Consider the following 15,235-nt stretch of genomic DNA (forward strand, 5'->3'; position numbering starts at 1 on the left):
GATTGTGACATGAAATATGTGGTGTCTCTTCATTAAAGGGAACCTATCAGTGGCACGTCACCTGAATATCGCTGCCTCTCTTTGTTTCCTAACAGGAGGTTTGTTGAAATCCAAAGTCTGGAAGCCTCAGCCTTCTGTGTTGAATGAGATCAATCAGTATCTTCAGTTAAATTCTGTTTGTTTTGCTTCCACAAACCTGGAGATCTCAGGCTCTAATTTCTTAAGAGGATTTTTTAGGATTATACACAGTATGAAGGAACCTCCTGACATCAGAGTTGTCACAAACTTTTTTCTTTGGTGGTGGTGGTGGGTGGGGGTTAGGTTCTACTGGTCATATTGTGTTCTGAAATAAGTAGATAAAGAGAAAGTTACAGAGAAAGTAAATTTCCAAAACTTTAATTAAAACTCTACAGACAGTAACATGGTTTCAAAATTCAATTAAAATGGATTTTTATTTGGTTCTAACAAATTCATTTAAACTGTCGAAGTGGAACAACAAAAAAAATTTTTTTAGATGCAAAAGCTTTAATGAGGAAATTCAAGCAAAATAAGATCAGTTGGTTTGATGAATCAGAGGTTCATCAGAGGTTTGATGACGAATCGAGAAACATACCCAAATATATTAATTACTGATTGAAGCAGTGTGAACAACAGTTCTTCTAACTCTGTGCAGATGTTTCTGTCATCACAGCACGGTATCACTGCCACCATGACATTTTTTTTTTTTTCTTGTTTAAAGTTTTACCGACAGTCAGTAGAGAGAAGGAGGTAAAAGAGTCCAGGCTGCATTCACACCCAGCTCCCTGCAGCAAGGACTCAGGACTTCATATGTGATAATGTTTAACCAGTTGAGCTACTGGTGCACCTGATGTTTACTGAGTTTTAATAAGATGGTTTCCAAGTTGTGGCTGCGTTTGTCCTGCAGAATCTGGACCAGTCAGTGGCCTCCTGATGATGGAGAAGAACCTGAACGTAATTACAAGTTATAATGTGAAAACAGTGTTGTTAAAACATGACAAGAAACAAAGCGAATAATTTTTGTCATGGTGTCAATGTTTCACATTTTTTAAACATGGAGTGGCAAAGAGGCTGATACATTTTACGAAATGATCTCTGAAGACAACAACTAGAAGTCAATTATTATATCTCCTCATATTTCATACTTGTCCATGTTGGTCCTGTCTAAACCACAGAGACTCTGTGCGTCATTTAAAGAAACTTTAAGAGTGAAGTCAGCTCAGCTGGGGCTCCACTCTCATTGGCTGTCGTCTCTCCCTGCTACCACCACTGAAAGAAGGCAGTCTGCTTCAGCTGGTCTCCCCAACACACTGATGGGCTTTCAGCTGTGGGTACCATGTGAATCTTTTGTCACAAACGGGACAGTTGAAGGGTTTCTCTCCTGTGTGCACTTTCATGTGTTTCTTCAGATAATCATTTAATTTAAATATCTTTGCACAAACGGGACAGCTGAATGGTTTCTCTCCTTTTGTGTGGATTCTCATGTGACCTTTTAAATGTGCCTCTAAATAAAATTTCCTCTCACATTCTGAACAGCTAAACGTCTTCTCTCGTGCTGTGTGGGTCGCTTTGTGTTTTTCCAGAGATGACTTGTCATAAAAATTTTTTCTGCAGAATGAACAGCTGGGAGTTTTGTCTGTTGTTATGTGGGTTCTCATGTGTCTTACCAGAGTCGACTTATCATAAAACTTCTTTACACAAACTGAACAACTGAATTCTTTCTCTCTTGTTCTGTGGGTTTCCATGTGTCTCACCAGAGTTCCCTTGATATGAAATTTCTTTCCACAAAATGAGCAACCAAATTGTTTCTCCCCTGTGTGCGTTAGCATGTGTTTTGTCAAGGTTGAGCGGCATCCAAAGCATTTCTTACAAACTGAGCAGCTGAATGGTTTCTCTCCCGTATGAGTTCTCAAGTGAGTCTGCAGATTTCCCTTTCGGCCAAATCTTTTCCCACAGTCTGAGCAGCTAAAAGATTTCTGCGTCTCCGTCCAACCATCATCACTGTCTTCCATCTCTGGTTCATAAGACCCCGAAGTGTTGTCATCAGATCCTGGTTGTAAATGTCTGTCTGGATCTGAGTTCCTGTCTGGTCCTGGTCCTCCACCGTCCTCTCCATCAGCTTCTGTCTCCATGTGTTCAGCTGAGCTGCCGCCTGGAGGCTCTGCCTCTCTGTTCTCCTCAGTCTGACTCTGATGAAGCTGTGAGGACTGAGGTTTCTCTCCATCATCATCATCATCTTCACTCTCAGGTTCAGAAGACTCTGACGTGTTGTCATCACTAACTGGCTGTAAACAACCATCTGGAACTGAGATCCTGTCTGGTTCTGGTGCTGGAGGCTCAGTCTTACTGTGATGAAGCTGTGAGGACTTGTGAATACATTCATGGTTTTTGACCTGTGCACAGCAGGTAAATCTTTTGTGACACAAACAACAACTGAACGGTTTCTCTCCGGAGTGGACGGCCATATGTTGCGTCAAACGTCCCTTTCGTATAAATCTTTTACCACACAAAGGGCAGCTGAACGGTTTCTCTCCTGTGTGAGTTCTCATGTGTCTCTCCAGAAGGTAACTGTAGAAATATGTTTTCCCACACTCAGAGCAACAAAATAAACAACAAGAGCTTTTTTTTTCATCTTTACATCGCTCAGCCTTTACAAGGACTAAGTTCCTGGCTGGTCCTGGTCCTCCACAGTCCTCTCCTGCCTCGAAGTCTCTGTTCTCCTCAGTCTGACTCTGATGAAGCTGTGAGGACTGAGCTTTCTCTTCATCATCATCATCATCATCTTCACTCTTCACAGGGACAGGAGTGAATGTGAACTTGGTGATATCAGCCTCCTCCAGTCCTTGAAGCTGCTCTCCCTCCTGACTGGTCCAGAGTTCCTCCTGGTCCTCTTTAATGTGAGGGGGCTCTGGGTCCTCCTGGTCCTCCTGGTCCAGACTGGAGCTCCACTCCTGCTGCTCTTTTTTACTCACCAACAACTGCTGGATGTCTGCAGGGAACAGTAGATTAAGACATTAGGACACAATGACTGAACTTGACTCCCTATGTCAGCCCTGTAGGACTTTCAGTGCTGGATGTTGTTGTGACGTTTATCCATCTGCACACACACTGTCATTAACAGCGAGCAGTAATCACAATTAATAAAGTTGCCGTTTTTGTATCAGAAGTACCTTCTTGGTGAATTGTTTACCTGCCGAATTACCTAGAACAAACTTCTAACTGTAGCAGGGTCGTTTTTAACGTGATATCCTGTGGGCATGCTGCTTGTAAAGTAGTTAACTTTTAAAATGCCAGATTTGTGGATGGAGTTCAACATGCGGTCGCTCACCGCCTCTCTGCAGACGGATCTCTGGGTTGAGCACGGAGCGCAGCAGTCTTTGCTGGCGGCGGACTTCCTCCTCCAGAGCCCCCAGAGTGAGATCCAGGACCCCGCAGATCTCCTCCGCAGCAGCCGTCAGTCTGCGTCTCACCAAGACCTGCAACTCACTCATGTTGGACATTTCCAACCTAAAAACCCTGTGATGGCGCCAACCCCAACCGTTCTCCCCTCTTCTTTTTCACATGGAGCTCTACCTCCATCTGCTGGGTGGAGGAGTGATGGCCGACCTGCTCCAGGAGAGACTGACACAGTGGGTCTTAAGATACAACTAAAGCAGGTGCAGCTCTTCTACAATATGACTGAGGACGTTCTCGAGGTTCTTTAGGAGGTTTATGGAGGTGGATTTGAATCAGTATTATTTGTGTGAACAGATTGAGAGTCCTTGTGTAAATGTTTAATCTGTATGTGGTTAACCATCCACAAATACAAAAAAAACTTTTATAAACTCATAAAAATATCTTGAAAATATAAAACGGAAATTACAGAAGAGGATTAGAGCCACATGTTTATCATAAAATGACAACATCCAAGGTCATTGACCTGATAGAATGGTTAAATATACCACAGACTACATTAACTTCTGTATGGACACTGTAAGACCAACAAGGATTGTACACTGCTTTCCAAACAACAAACCCTGGATCACCAGTGACATCAAGACCCTCCTCAACCAGAAAAAGGAGGCCTTCAGGGATGGAGACAGGGAGAAGCTCAGGTGTGTGTAACATGAGCTGAAGAGGAGATTAAAGCAGGAGGAGGACTACAAAAAGAAAGTACAGAGGAAGCTGCAGCACAACAACACCAGAGAGGTGTGGAAGGGGATGAGGACCATCACTGGTTATAAATAGAAGAACAGCAACACCAGGTGATGTGGATGTGGTGAAGGCCAATGAGTTCAACCTGTTCTACAACAGGTGTGACACAGCCTCACCTGTTTTCTCTCCCACAGCTTCAGCTGCAGCTTCTCCTGCAGCATCTCCTCTACAACCTGACACTGCAGTCGCAACTCCCTCCACACTGGAGTCAAGTGTCCTGTCCTTTACAGCGGAGGAGGTGAGGGCGGAGCTCAAGAGGCTGCGTCCTGGAAAGGCAACAGGCCTGGATGGTGTGTGTCCGAGGCTGTTAAAGGACTGTGCAGCCCAGCTGTCTGAGCTTCTCCAGAGGATCTTTAACTTAGGTCTACAAACAGGGAGGGTCCCGGTCCTGTGGAAAACATCATGTCTTGTTCCGGTACCTAAAGTAGGACGACCAGCTGAGATAAATGACTACAGACCGGTGGCTCTCACATCACACATCATGAAGACCCCGGAGCGGCTGCTTCTCCACCTTCTGAGGCCACAGGTTGAACATGCACTAGACCCTCTACAGTTCGCCTACAAAGAACATATTGGAGTGAATGATGCCGTCCTTAACTTGCTCCACCGGCCCATTCTTACTTGGATGAGCCAGGTGGTTACATGAGGATTATGTTCTTTGATTTCTCAAGTGCATTTAACACCATCCAACCCCCCATCCTTAAAGACAAGCTGGAAGGGATGGGGGTGGATCCCTGCTTCACGTCCTGGATTGTGGATTACATGACAAGATGGCCACAGTATGTCGGGCTGGGTAACTGTGTCTCAGGGACAGTGATGAGCAGCTCTGGGGCTCCACAGGGGACTTTAAATAAAAATCTGAGTCCTGCCACATCCAGAAATACTCAGATGACACAGCTATCGTGGCATGTATCAGGAACGGGTAGGAAGAGGAGTACAGAGATCTGTATTTGTATTTGTTAAAAGACTGAAACAACACTATGAACAAATGATCAGTGTCGAGGTTACACAAAGACACTGTAAAACTGTAAAAGAAGAAATAGTTATGTCAACATCTGTGTCCTGATACAGAGCAGAAAACTGAACTATCTACTCTCACAGTGTGAGACACTGAAGCTACAAGGATGAAAACATTGGGAATGTTGCACGCTGAGTTTTACAGTTTCCTGCTCTTTATCTCTATACAGACATCCACAAAAGCATTTCTCCTTTCCCTGATTCTTTGTTTAACCTCACCACAATCGTTCAGTTTTGATTCAGTTTAGTTTTTTTTTACAAATAAAAATCTCTTTGCCACAAACACAACTTTTTTCACAGGCACAAACTTGAATTTCTCATGCAGATTTATTTTACAGGTTTACAAAGGTCGATTTACAACTACAAACTTTGGAATTATTTGTAAACATTAGTTTACAAGCTTAAAATCATTTTGATCCTAATTTGAGCCTATATCTAAATCGGGGGACTAAGTTGGGAAGTAAGTTGTTCAGGCATGGGGCATGGCCCCCTGGGGGCAAGCTAGCTGCTTAATTGAATGTATTCACAGACATGTTTTTATTCGTGGAATTTGTTTGTGTATTTGCAGATCCATGTTCATCTGCAAGATATTTTTGTGAGTTTACAAATTTGTTTTTTGTATTTGTGGAAGGTGTTTTATATTTACAGATTACACATTTAAACAGGGACTCTCAATCTATTCACACAAATAATATTGAGACAAATTCATGTCCATAGAGGTTCTAGTGGTCATGAAGTTTTATAGATGTTTGTGTTCCTTATGATGTCACAGATACACCTGTGACTGATTTAATGTTTATATACTGGAGAATAAATATTCTGTTTGGTCACAGTCATTGACTGTTTTACTTTGTTTTTACTTTATTCCTTAAAGGGCTTTAATTTTGAAAAGTTGCACCACTATAATCTCATATCTCACCCACTATCTAGTCCTGAATCCGCATAAGAAACAGTTACAGGACTGTAGGTTACTAGTGATCAATCACTGTATTGATTGGTTTATGGGTTATATATTTGTTAATCTGGCTGTTTGTGTGTCTATCTTTGGCGGCAGGCCTATGTTTAGCTCCCTTAGCAGACTCACCTGCCCCCCCACCGCCCCTCCACCCCACCCCGTGACCAGCTGATCTTTGCTGTGCGTAACGCCGTCACGCCGTGGCCCTGCCCCCGTCCCCTCCTTCTCAGTCTATGGAGGATTTATTTATTTTCCCTTCGTCTCCTCCTCCTCCTCCTGCGCTGCTGCTGCGTCCATTATCACCGTGAAGAACCGAGGAACTGCGGCGGGACTCCGCGACAACAGCAGGCCTGAGCGCCGGGGTGTAGCGGAGGATGAGAGCCGCCGCCAGGACGGAGAGCCGTCCGGAGCCGCCGCCGCTGAACCCCGGAGGAGGCGACATGACTGCGGAGTAAACAGGCGAGAGGACGCCGCTGCGTCTGTCGGTGAGAGGTGGAAGGATGGATGGAAGGATGGATGGATGGATGGATGGATGGATAAATAAACAGGTGGATGTGTGGATGATCTGATGGCGGGTGAAGGTGCAGACGGAGTGGCTCTGACCGGTGCTGTGTCCGCTACTCGAGGCTTCACCCGCTGAATCCACCTAGAGGTGGACAAAAAAATATGAACACCCTACATTTCTATGGCTTTCATCACCATCATCATCATTTACATTTATTGGTGTTACACTGGCGGGCCCTCCGTCACATGGCCGGGACTGACTGACTGCGTCCTGATTTTTTAGCGGCTCACAGTCGGGATGTCTGGCCCGGCCGGACCTGCATCGCCCGGTTCGGAGCCGGAGCTGCCGGACCTCAGCCACCTGACAGAGGAGGAGCGGAGCATCATCCTGTCGGTGATGGAGAGACAGAAGAAGGAGGAGGAGAAGGAGCAGAGCATGCTCAAGTAAGGGGGGGAAGTCTCAATAATCAGTAGGCCGAATCACTGACTGATCATGGTAGTGCCCTCCAGCCAGTCATCAGCATAATAATCAATAATCAGTAAAGAAAGTTAATTGGTCTGAGTAACATATTTTTCTGTTGATGAGCAAATATCCTGCTGACTGCAGGTCAGAGCTGCTGTCACTGAATTGAAGGACAGGTTCACACTGGAAGCAATATTTCCATCAGAATTATTGATTTTCTCTGAAGCTGTGAAAAGCTCATACTGTCAGACATCAGCTGACGAGCACACAGCATGATTTCAGGTTAAATAAAGGTTTTAAAAACTACAACTTTAGGTGTCATTCATGTAGTAATGGTGGAAGTACTCAGATCCTTTACTGAGGTAAACGTACTGAGTCCACAGTTTAAATCCCCACTCAAGTAATAAATTATCATCTTCATGTATTTGAAGTATCACAGTAAAAGTAGCCTACTTCATTGTGCACCGAGCTGTCTGAACTGTGACTGATCTCTGATTACCGGCAGACAGCATGTCAGGTTCATGGAAAAATGTGGTCCTGGAGACATCTACTGACCGTACTGTAGAGGGAACTACCACAGAGGTGGTTTTGAGGACTTTAGTAGGTCTGTCTGTCTGTCTGTCTGTCTGTGGACAGATTTTATCACCATGACAGTGTTACAACTGTGTAAGATACAGTCACAAAACTGAACAGATGTGTAGTTGACATCAGAATGAAGGTCAAGTACAAAGATGGGTCCAACCCATGACTACTGTAGTAATGACTACTGAGTACTGATGTGATTATATAGTAACGACTAGTGAGTAATGACACTAATACCATTCACGTGAATGAGAAAGTGTGTCCAAACTTTTGACTGGTACTGTATGTCATATATTCTTAGTTTAGTCCAGAACTAAATGGACTGGTGTTTCCACATCAGCAGGTGTGTCCAGGTGTTGGGGACTACAACAATGATGACCCCCCCCCCCCACCCATCTCTGCTCCAGGCTACATTAGCTGCTACTAGCATAACTCATCCCAACCCACCACCCACCTGTCAGAGGTCCATCTGAATTGTGGGTAATGCAGGCCTCAGGTTTTGACAAGAAAGTTTTTTGGGTGAAACATGCGGAGAATGTGCCGACAGGAAGTCTCTCGTTCCTCATTACCCATCAGCCCCAGGATATGAGCCAGCAGCTCCTGTTATTAAAGGCTCATTCCATCAAAAACAGCTGCCGTGACATCACTGGCTGGGCGTGTGGCCAGGGATGCATCATGACGGACAGTTCTGACCTGGTGCCTTGTTCAGTGCGGAGGTTGATCATGTGATGTTTGTGATTTTATTTTGACGTGTTTCCTGTCTGATTCTCTTTTTACTTTTTGTCATTTATTTATGTTGAACCTTATGATTTTCAAAATAAGAGCTGCAGCACTAAATTTGTCTGAATTAGATGAATGAAATCAGGTTGTGAAATGACGTCAGCACAGTGATTTATAACAATGTCCAACAGAGATGGTGAACACTTTAAAAAGCTGAATAATATTTAGCGACTTTTAGTGTTTCAGAGTATGAATAGTTTAAAAATACACACACACACACACACACACACACACACACACACACACACACACACACACACAGGTAAACTGAGACTGAGGCTCATCTGTACGACAGTGTGACGTATAAAGTCTGACTGAAGAACATGAGCAGCTTCCTCTATGTCTCTTCATGTTTTCTATTAGTTGTTACTTCAGTTTGTTTCTGTTCTGATGTCATTTTTATTTTTATTTCATTATCATCATCATCCACATCATCGTCATCACGTGTGTCTTCAGGGATCAGGAGGAAGTGAAACCAGCCTCGTAAGTACCTCAGTCTGAACTACATCTCCCTGAGTGCACCTGTCCTGGCCACGTCTCTTTCCCAAACCTTATTGAATTACTTCCTGTTTTCCAAATTGCCCCCCCCCCCCCCCCCTCCAGAGAATCTCCTTCCTGTCAGCTGATTCTCTGTGTTACCTGGACAGGTGGAATCTGTTCTCGGGGTTCAGTCAGTTGGTCAATGACGTTGCCGCCAATGTGTCGGAAGTTCTGCAGGTTAAAAGTCCGACTGACGACGGGTCGCAGACGTGAGTAAAAACCAGAGATAGATCAGGTGTGTGTCTCACCTGTGGTTCAGGTCATTGGGTCCAGACCGAAGGAAAACAAAGATCTGATGGTACCTGGTGGTTCTGGTCTGTTTCATCAGACCAGGAACTCTGATCCAGATTGATACTAGACTGTTACAAACAGGTGGAGTCAGTCAGTCATCAGTCATCATTCTGTCACCTCAGATCCTGTTACCTGTGTGCAGGTGGATTCAGGTGAAGTGAAAACTGGAAATTTTGAGGAAACAGACTCCTGATGGACCAACTTAATCTGCAGAGTGAGGGTCATGACCAACGGTGACAGCTGACAATGTCAGTTGGTTATTTGTTGGGTTTGTTAGTTTGTACTGTAGGAGAAAGTATACTGTACATACCTGACTTCTACTTAACATGATTCATTTAGATTTTGAAACGCACACCTCTTCAAGCTTGCTAGCAGTAATGCTAGTTCAGCTAATGCTGTAGGTCTGATGATCCTCACGTTGCAGGTAAGACTGGTCAACAGTCTCCTGCAGCAGCAGAGCTGAAGGAATAGCAACCTCTTTAACCTCTGTCCGCTCCATCTCCCCACACAGGAAGTTACATCAGCAGTTTGAGATGTACAAGGACCAGGTGAAGAAGCTGGGGGAGGAGCCTCAAGCAGCTCAGACGGCGAGGGCAGAGTCTCCGACCTGCGGCATCTGTCGCAAGACGAAGTTCGCTGACGGCTGTGGGCGAGCCTGCTGCTACTGCCAGAGTCGCTTCTGTGCCCGCTGTGGGGGGCGTGTCCCTCTGAGAGCCAATAAGGTGAGTGTTCTCAGCGTTGATTCTAGTGCGTGCACTGTGACACACTAAGAGAGGACTACAAACCTTTAAGATGCTCCATGTCAGGAGTTAGAGTGAGAATGAACCAGAACTAAAAGATGACAGACACTCAGGGGTTAAGGGACCAGTTCACACTTTTTCAGGTGCTGATGGGAACTTTGAAATAGTTGTTGTTTCCTGTGCAGTGATTGCTCCTGTTCACACTGAACTGAATCATATCAATGGGAATCATTTCACTACTTACTTCCCTATTTCCCTCCACTGGACCTCAACAGTGAAACAGGATCTGCACCTGTGGACTTTGGCTCTGTCAAGACTTCTATTAATGTCCAGTATGAACAGGAGGGGTCATCACAGCCAGAGAAATCAGGACACACACACACACACACACCACACACACACGCACGCACGCACGCACGCACGCACGCACGCACGCACGCACGCACGCACGCACACACACACACACACACACACACACACACACACACACACCTGGTTTAACAAGTGAAGATGAGCGTGTTCACTTGGACTGCTGGTTCCACACACACCTTTTCTTTTTACAATCTGTTACACGAATGAAATTAATTATCTCCTTTTATGCAATTACAACAAATTAATGGTGTCCTTAAAATGGTAAATTATTCGGGTTCAGCAGGAGCTTAATAGTTGCTATAGCCCCCCCACCCCACCTGCCCAACCATAGTGAATAACAGCACCAATCAAATTGGTGAAATACTTTTTAAAATAATCTGAGGTCACAGTTTTTATTTGTCATATATATGAGAATGTGTGATATGTTGAATGTGTGTGTGTGTGTGTGTGCGCGTGTGTGTGTGTGTGTGTGTGTGTGTGTGTGTGTGTGTGTGTGTCATGTTTCAGGTGATGTGGGTTTGTAACGTGTGCAGGAGGAAGCAGGAGATTCTCACTCGCTCGGGGGAGTTTCACTCCAACACACTGTCTGTCGACCACACCTCTCATGGGGTTCCACACCCATCAATGCAGGGGTCGCCGATGGCCACGGGGCCCCTGAGCAATGGAGCCACTGAGCGGTGAGTACCTTTATCTTCACGGATTATTGTTTATACAGCAGAATTCATGAGGACGAGTTCACACAGTCCAACTTTTAAAGGCAGAAGAACCTGAGGAATATCTGAGAGAACATGAAGCTGACACAACATCAGAGAACAACAAAGACCCTCATAAAGAAAACCACATTAGAACCATAGAGAACCACACAGAAAAGCACACAAACACTTCACCTTTGATCTGTTGTAGCTCAGACTGAGGCTGATTCTAAGATTTCCCACACAGGAGAGAAACTTTACCATCGCTCTGAACACGGGAAACAACGGCATTAATAAACAGTTAAGCATGTTGTTAAATCTGCTCTGCTTCTACAGAGAAACAGGTGGCGGTCAAGAGTCTTCACAGTGCTCACAACAAGACAAACGAGAAAGCTTCAAACAACATGATGAAAACGTATGAATACGGTTTATTATTAATGTCAACACCTTGTTTTGAATAAACAGAGAGAGCTGTGATGAAACTATCAAAGTGTGGAGACACTGAGGAGCTCTACAGTCTTCATCAGTCTGACCTCTGACCTCACACAGGAATAAACCCGTGGTTCTCCTGGTTCTAAAGCTGCAGGAACAATCTGCTTCTTTATGAAACACTGAGACTCGGGAACATTTATACTGGAACAAAAAGTTAAACCTCAGACTGCTCCTTTAAAGTCAGACAGACTGTTAATGAGTTTGGTTTGTTGTTAATTAGAGTGTGTGACCCCCCACCACACACACACACACACACACACACACACACACACACACACAATTGTAATCAGATTAACAGATGAATAATCCTGCAGTTCACAGAGGCTTACTGCTGCTAACAGAAGCTAACAGGCTAACAGCGCATACACTCACACACACTGTGATGTAATTTCCAGTGTGGGTGGAGCCAGAGAGAGAAGGATGAGGAAATGGGAGGGTGATGAAGGTGGAGGATATAAGGCAGGGGGGAGGGACCTGTCACAAAGTGGGCAGAGCTTCAGTTATGATCCAGATATCAGTTATAAACCTGCTGACTGTGTGTGGTTGTGTGTGTGTGTGGAGGTTGAATGTGTCGTGTGTTGAGTCGATATGAAGCTTCAAACCTCCGACAGCTGAAGGACAAAGTGTAAGAAACTTTTTTTTCTTGTGTGTGTTTGTGGAGCGACGGTTTCTTCACACTGAGGTTCACCTGTCTTCTCGTTTACACTCGTGTGTTTATTTATGAGTCAGATTAATGACTGAGACTGAAGCTTTTATTAATATGATGTATTCTGATTGTTGCGGTGCTGTTGGAGACCAGGATCAGGTTCAGGTTCAGGTGTGGATCAGTTGAGGACTAATCAGGACAGAGCTTTTTGTTTGGTTCTGTTTTAGCTTCCACCTTTTGTTAATTTAATCTGATTCAGGATTCATGGTGAGTTAACTGGTTGGTCTTTGGATCAGTAGGTGGCTGTACTGGGTGAGATTAACCCATCATGGTACCAGTGCATATCAACCCGGGCCAGTTTTTAACTTTGTGACTTCGGTGTGAACTGTGTTGAGAAGAAAACAATTTTAGTTTGAACAGAGACAGAAACTGATAGAGTTTCTGTTTAACTGGACTCATTTCCCAAAATGATGAACTGCTCCTGTAATGATAATAATGTCCCATTAGAAACACAGGAAGAACCTCACAAAGTTCAGGTTCTGTATAAAACCAGGCAACACACAGAGGCTCCTCCTCCCTGTTGACCGGCTCATTCTGTGTGACTGACAGGAGGCGGAGCCCCTCAGGGTCGTATTATGATGGTGGGGGGGGCAGGATGCTTCACTCACCCTCTGACCTGGACTGCCGTGTTCGCTCGCCACATGGCTACCATGGCAGCGGGGAGGAGGATCTGCGGAGCCGGAGACGACCAATCAGAGATGGGCGGGGCCGCTGGCACTCACAGGTGAGTAGGAAACAGGTGTTTGAAGCTGCTGTTGAATCAACAGTGACACACAAATTTAAAATAGAGTCAAATCAATAATTGTTCATTTGATTTTATTTAGATTTGATTTTGTTATTATTGTTATTGTTTTGTCCAGTTTTTAATCTAAAACATTTAAAACTACAAGTGAAACATTAATGACATGATATGGTCCTGCACTAAAACCTATGAATGTTATTTATTATTATTATAATAATAATAATAATAATAATAATAATAATGATGATAATTATAATTAATTACTATTAATATAATTTTCATAATACCACTTTAATTGGTCATTTTCATCTTTCATATTGTTCCTGTAATAAACACTGCAGCCAGTCTTTTCTCTGATGATGACGTTGATCTTCATCTCCTCTCCTGGATCAGGACCATCCTCTGGACCAGTTTCTGGATGAGCGTGAACTGCAGCGGCGGCAAGAAGAGGAGTTTCAGGCCCGTTACCGCAGTGACCCAAACCTGGCTCGTTACCCGGTGAAGCCACAGCCGAGTGAGGAGGCCATGAGGATGTTAGCTCAAGTCGGCAGGGTCCGCCACCAACGTCGCCACAGTGATGTCTCCCTGGCAGCCGCCGAGCCCGACCACTTGACCCTGAGACACACAGGTAAGAATAGAACCATCTACCTGTTGGTGCCTCAATCACAGAGTATAGAATCATCAAACTGTTGGTGCCTCAGTCTGACTTCTATTTTTCTTCTCAGCTCTCCATCAGAATCGGCCTCAGGGATTGGTCGGATCTGGAGGTCAGAGGTCATTCTCTGTGGACCGTGCAGCCAATCACGCCAGCCCCACTTCTCCCCGCCGCAGTCCGTTATTGCAGCAACACCTGGACCCGAGTTCTGCCCACAAGAGGAAGCCAGCCAATGAGAGCACAGCGCAGAGGGCACGGAGGATGGGGAAGATGCATGTGATTGGTAGCTTCAGCAGCTCTGAGGAGGATCTAGTGACCACACCTGAGTACACCAGCTGTGACGAGCCTGACAGTGAGTGACTAAGTGCTACCTACTAACTACATTAGGCTATGTGGCTACATGCTAACTACCACATAAATGAAGCTAAATGGCTTCATGCTAACTGCTAACTACATGAGGTTGGTGCCTACATGCTAACAGCTAAATAAATGAGGGTATGTAAATCAGGCTAGATGACTGCATGCTAACTGCTAGCTACATGAGGCTAGGTTGCTACATGTTAACAGCTGCGTAAAGGCAGGTTAGCCTGTGTGATTCCGGGCTGTCACAGGAAAAATGACCAACATGAAAGAAATGTAGTGATATCTTTGATTGTTGCTCCAAAACGGTGGTCCTCACACTGTGACTGCTGCTACAACCTGTGTCTACTAACCAACCAAGAGGAATGCAGCATGAAACAATAGCTACGTATGTTTATCTATGCTAAAAAGTACTTATCTCAAGTTCTGTTTTCCTGAGCCACGAACAGGCCCACATTCGCTTCCTCCTTGTGTTCTTTGGATTGTTTTCCATAGACATTAATACCACTATTTCAAGGCCTCGATCCTTGCTTTTTACCACTGCAGTGGTGCAGGTGGATGACGCATGCTAATGACGTTTTATACAGTGTCAGAGCAGGTGAGTGGAAACAGGAACAGGAGACAATGAGAGAGAGACACAGAGTTTGTGTTCTCTCTCTCTCTGACAGTAATTAGCTCAGTGTGATAATCTTCTTACAGCTGAACTCCATGTTCACCTCCGCACCCAGCCTGAGCAGCTTTACCCTGCACTTCCTCCAACTGACACCAGAGGGTTCCTACTAGAACTTGGAGAACCAAACACTGACGGATCACAACAGCCCTCTGAGGGTCTTACTTTACCTTAAGAGAGAAAAACACTTAAACAGGTTATGTGTTCAGCTGGGTTCCATGTTCTGCATGGTTCTAACCGTGGTGTATATGACTTCTGTGCTAAAAGCCCTGGTATGTGTGGTTCCTTTACTCTTCAGTTTTTAACAGTGTACATTAATCACCATTTAAATAAATGTGCATGCAGTTAGCAAAAGGCTGAATGAATTTTATTTATTTTGAACATGAAATATAAAAAAAACCAATGTTTGAAGAGGGGAAGTATACACTTATATATTCTTGTGTTTATTATAAACAATCCATT

At 44.6% G+C, this 15,235-nt stretch overlaps 2 protein-coding genes across 3 annotated transcripts in view; one reads left to right on the forward strand and one right to left on the reverse strand.

Moving 5' to 3' along the window:
- Positions 1–187: 187 nt before the first annotated feature.
- Positions 188–3,515, reverse strand: LOC111659067 (uncharacterized). Its single transcript, XM_023411881.2, has 2 exons — positions 3,347–3,515; positions 188–3,007 (listed from the first exon to the last, which is right to left on the reverse strand). Exons 1-2 carry the CDS (start codon positions 3,507–3,509, stop codon positions 1,308–1,310), a joined length of 1,863 nt encoding a protein of 620 aa, XP_023267649.2. The 5' UTR covers positions 3,510–3,515; the 3' UTR covers positions 188–1,307.
- Positions 3,516–6,373: 2,858 nt separating this feature from the next.
- The window catches only part of LOC111659078 (regulating synaptic membrane exocytosis protein 2-like), a 34,386-nt gene continuing 25,524 nt past the window's right edge, over positions 6,374–15,235 (forward strand). The window contains exons 1-9 of one of the 2 annotated variants that reach the window (XM_087175507.1): positions 6,374–6,669; positions 6,972–7,132; positions 8,970–8,996; positions 9,161–9,262; positions 9,856–10,066; positions 10,964–11,133; positions 12,896–13,070; positions 13,482–13,716; positions 13,814–14,095. In XM_087175507.1, coding sequence (XP_087031633.1) covers positions 6,987–7,132; positions 8,970–8,996; positions 9,161–9,262; positions 9,856–10,066; positions 10,964–11,133; positions 12,896–13,070; positions 13,482–13,716; positions 13,814–14,095 — 1,348 coding nt within the window. In that variant the 5' untranslated portion in view covers positions 6,374–6,669; positions 6,972–6,986. The remainder of the gene's footprint in view (positions 6,670–6,971; positions 7,133–8,969; positions 8,997–9,160; positions 9,263–9,855; positions 10,067–10,963; positions 11,134–12,895; positions 13,071–13,481; positions 13,717–13,813; positions 14,096–15,235) is intronic. The other variant, XM_087175506.1, reaches the window with a different exon arrangement.

The sequence above is a fragment of the Seriola lalandi genome, unplaced genomic scaffold, assembly GCF_002814215.2.
Source record: "Seriola lalandi dorsalis isolate HSWRI2012SDOR001 ecotype SW California unplaced genomic scaffold, Sedor1 jcf7180002054472, whole genome shotgun sequence".
Lineage (NCBI taxonomy): Eukaryota > Metazoa > Chordata > Actinopteri > Carangiformes > Carangidae > Seriola > Seriola lalandi.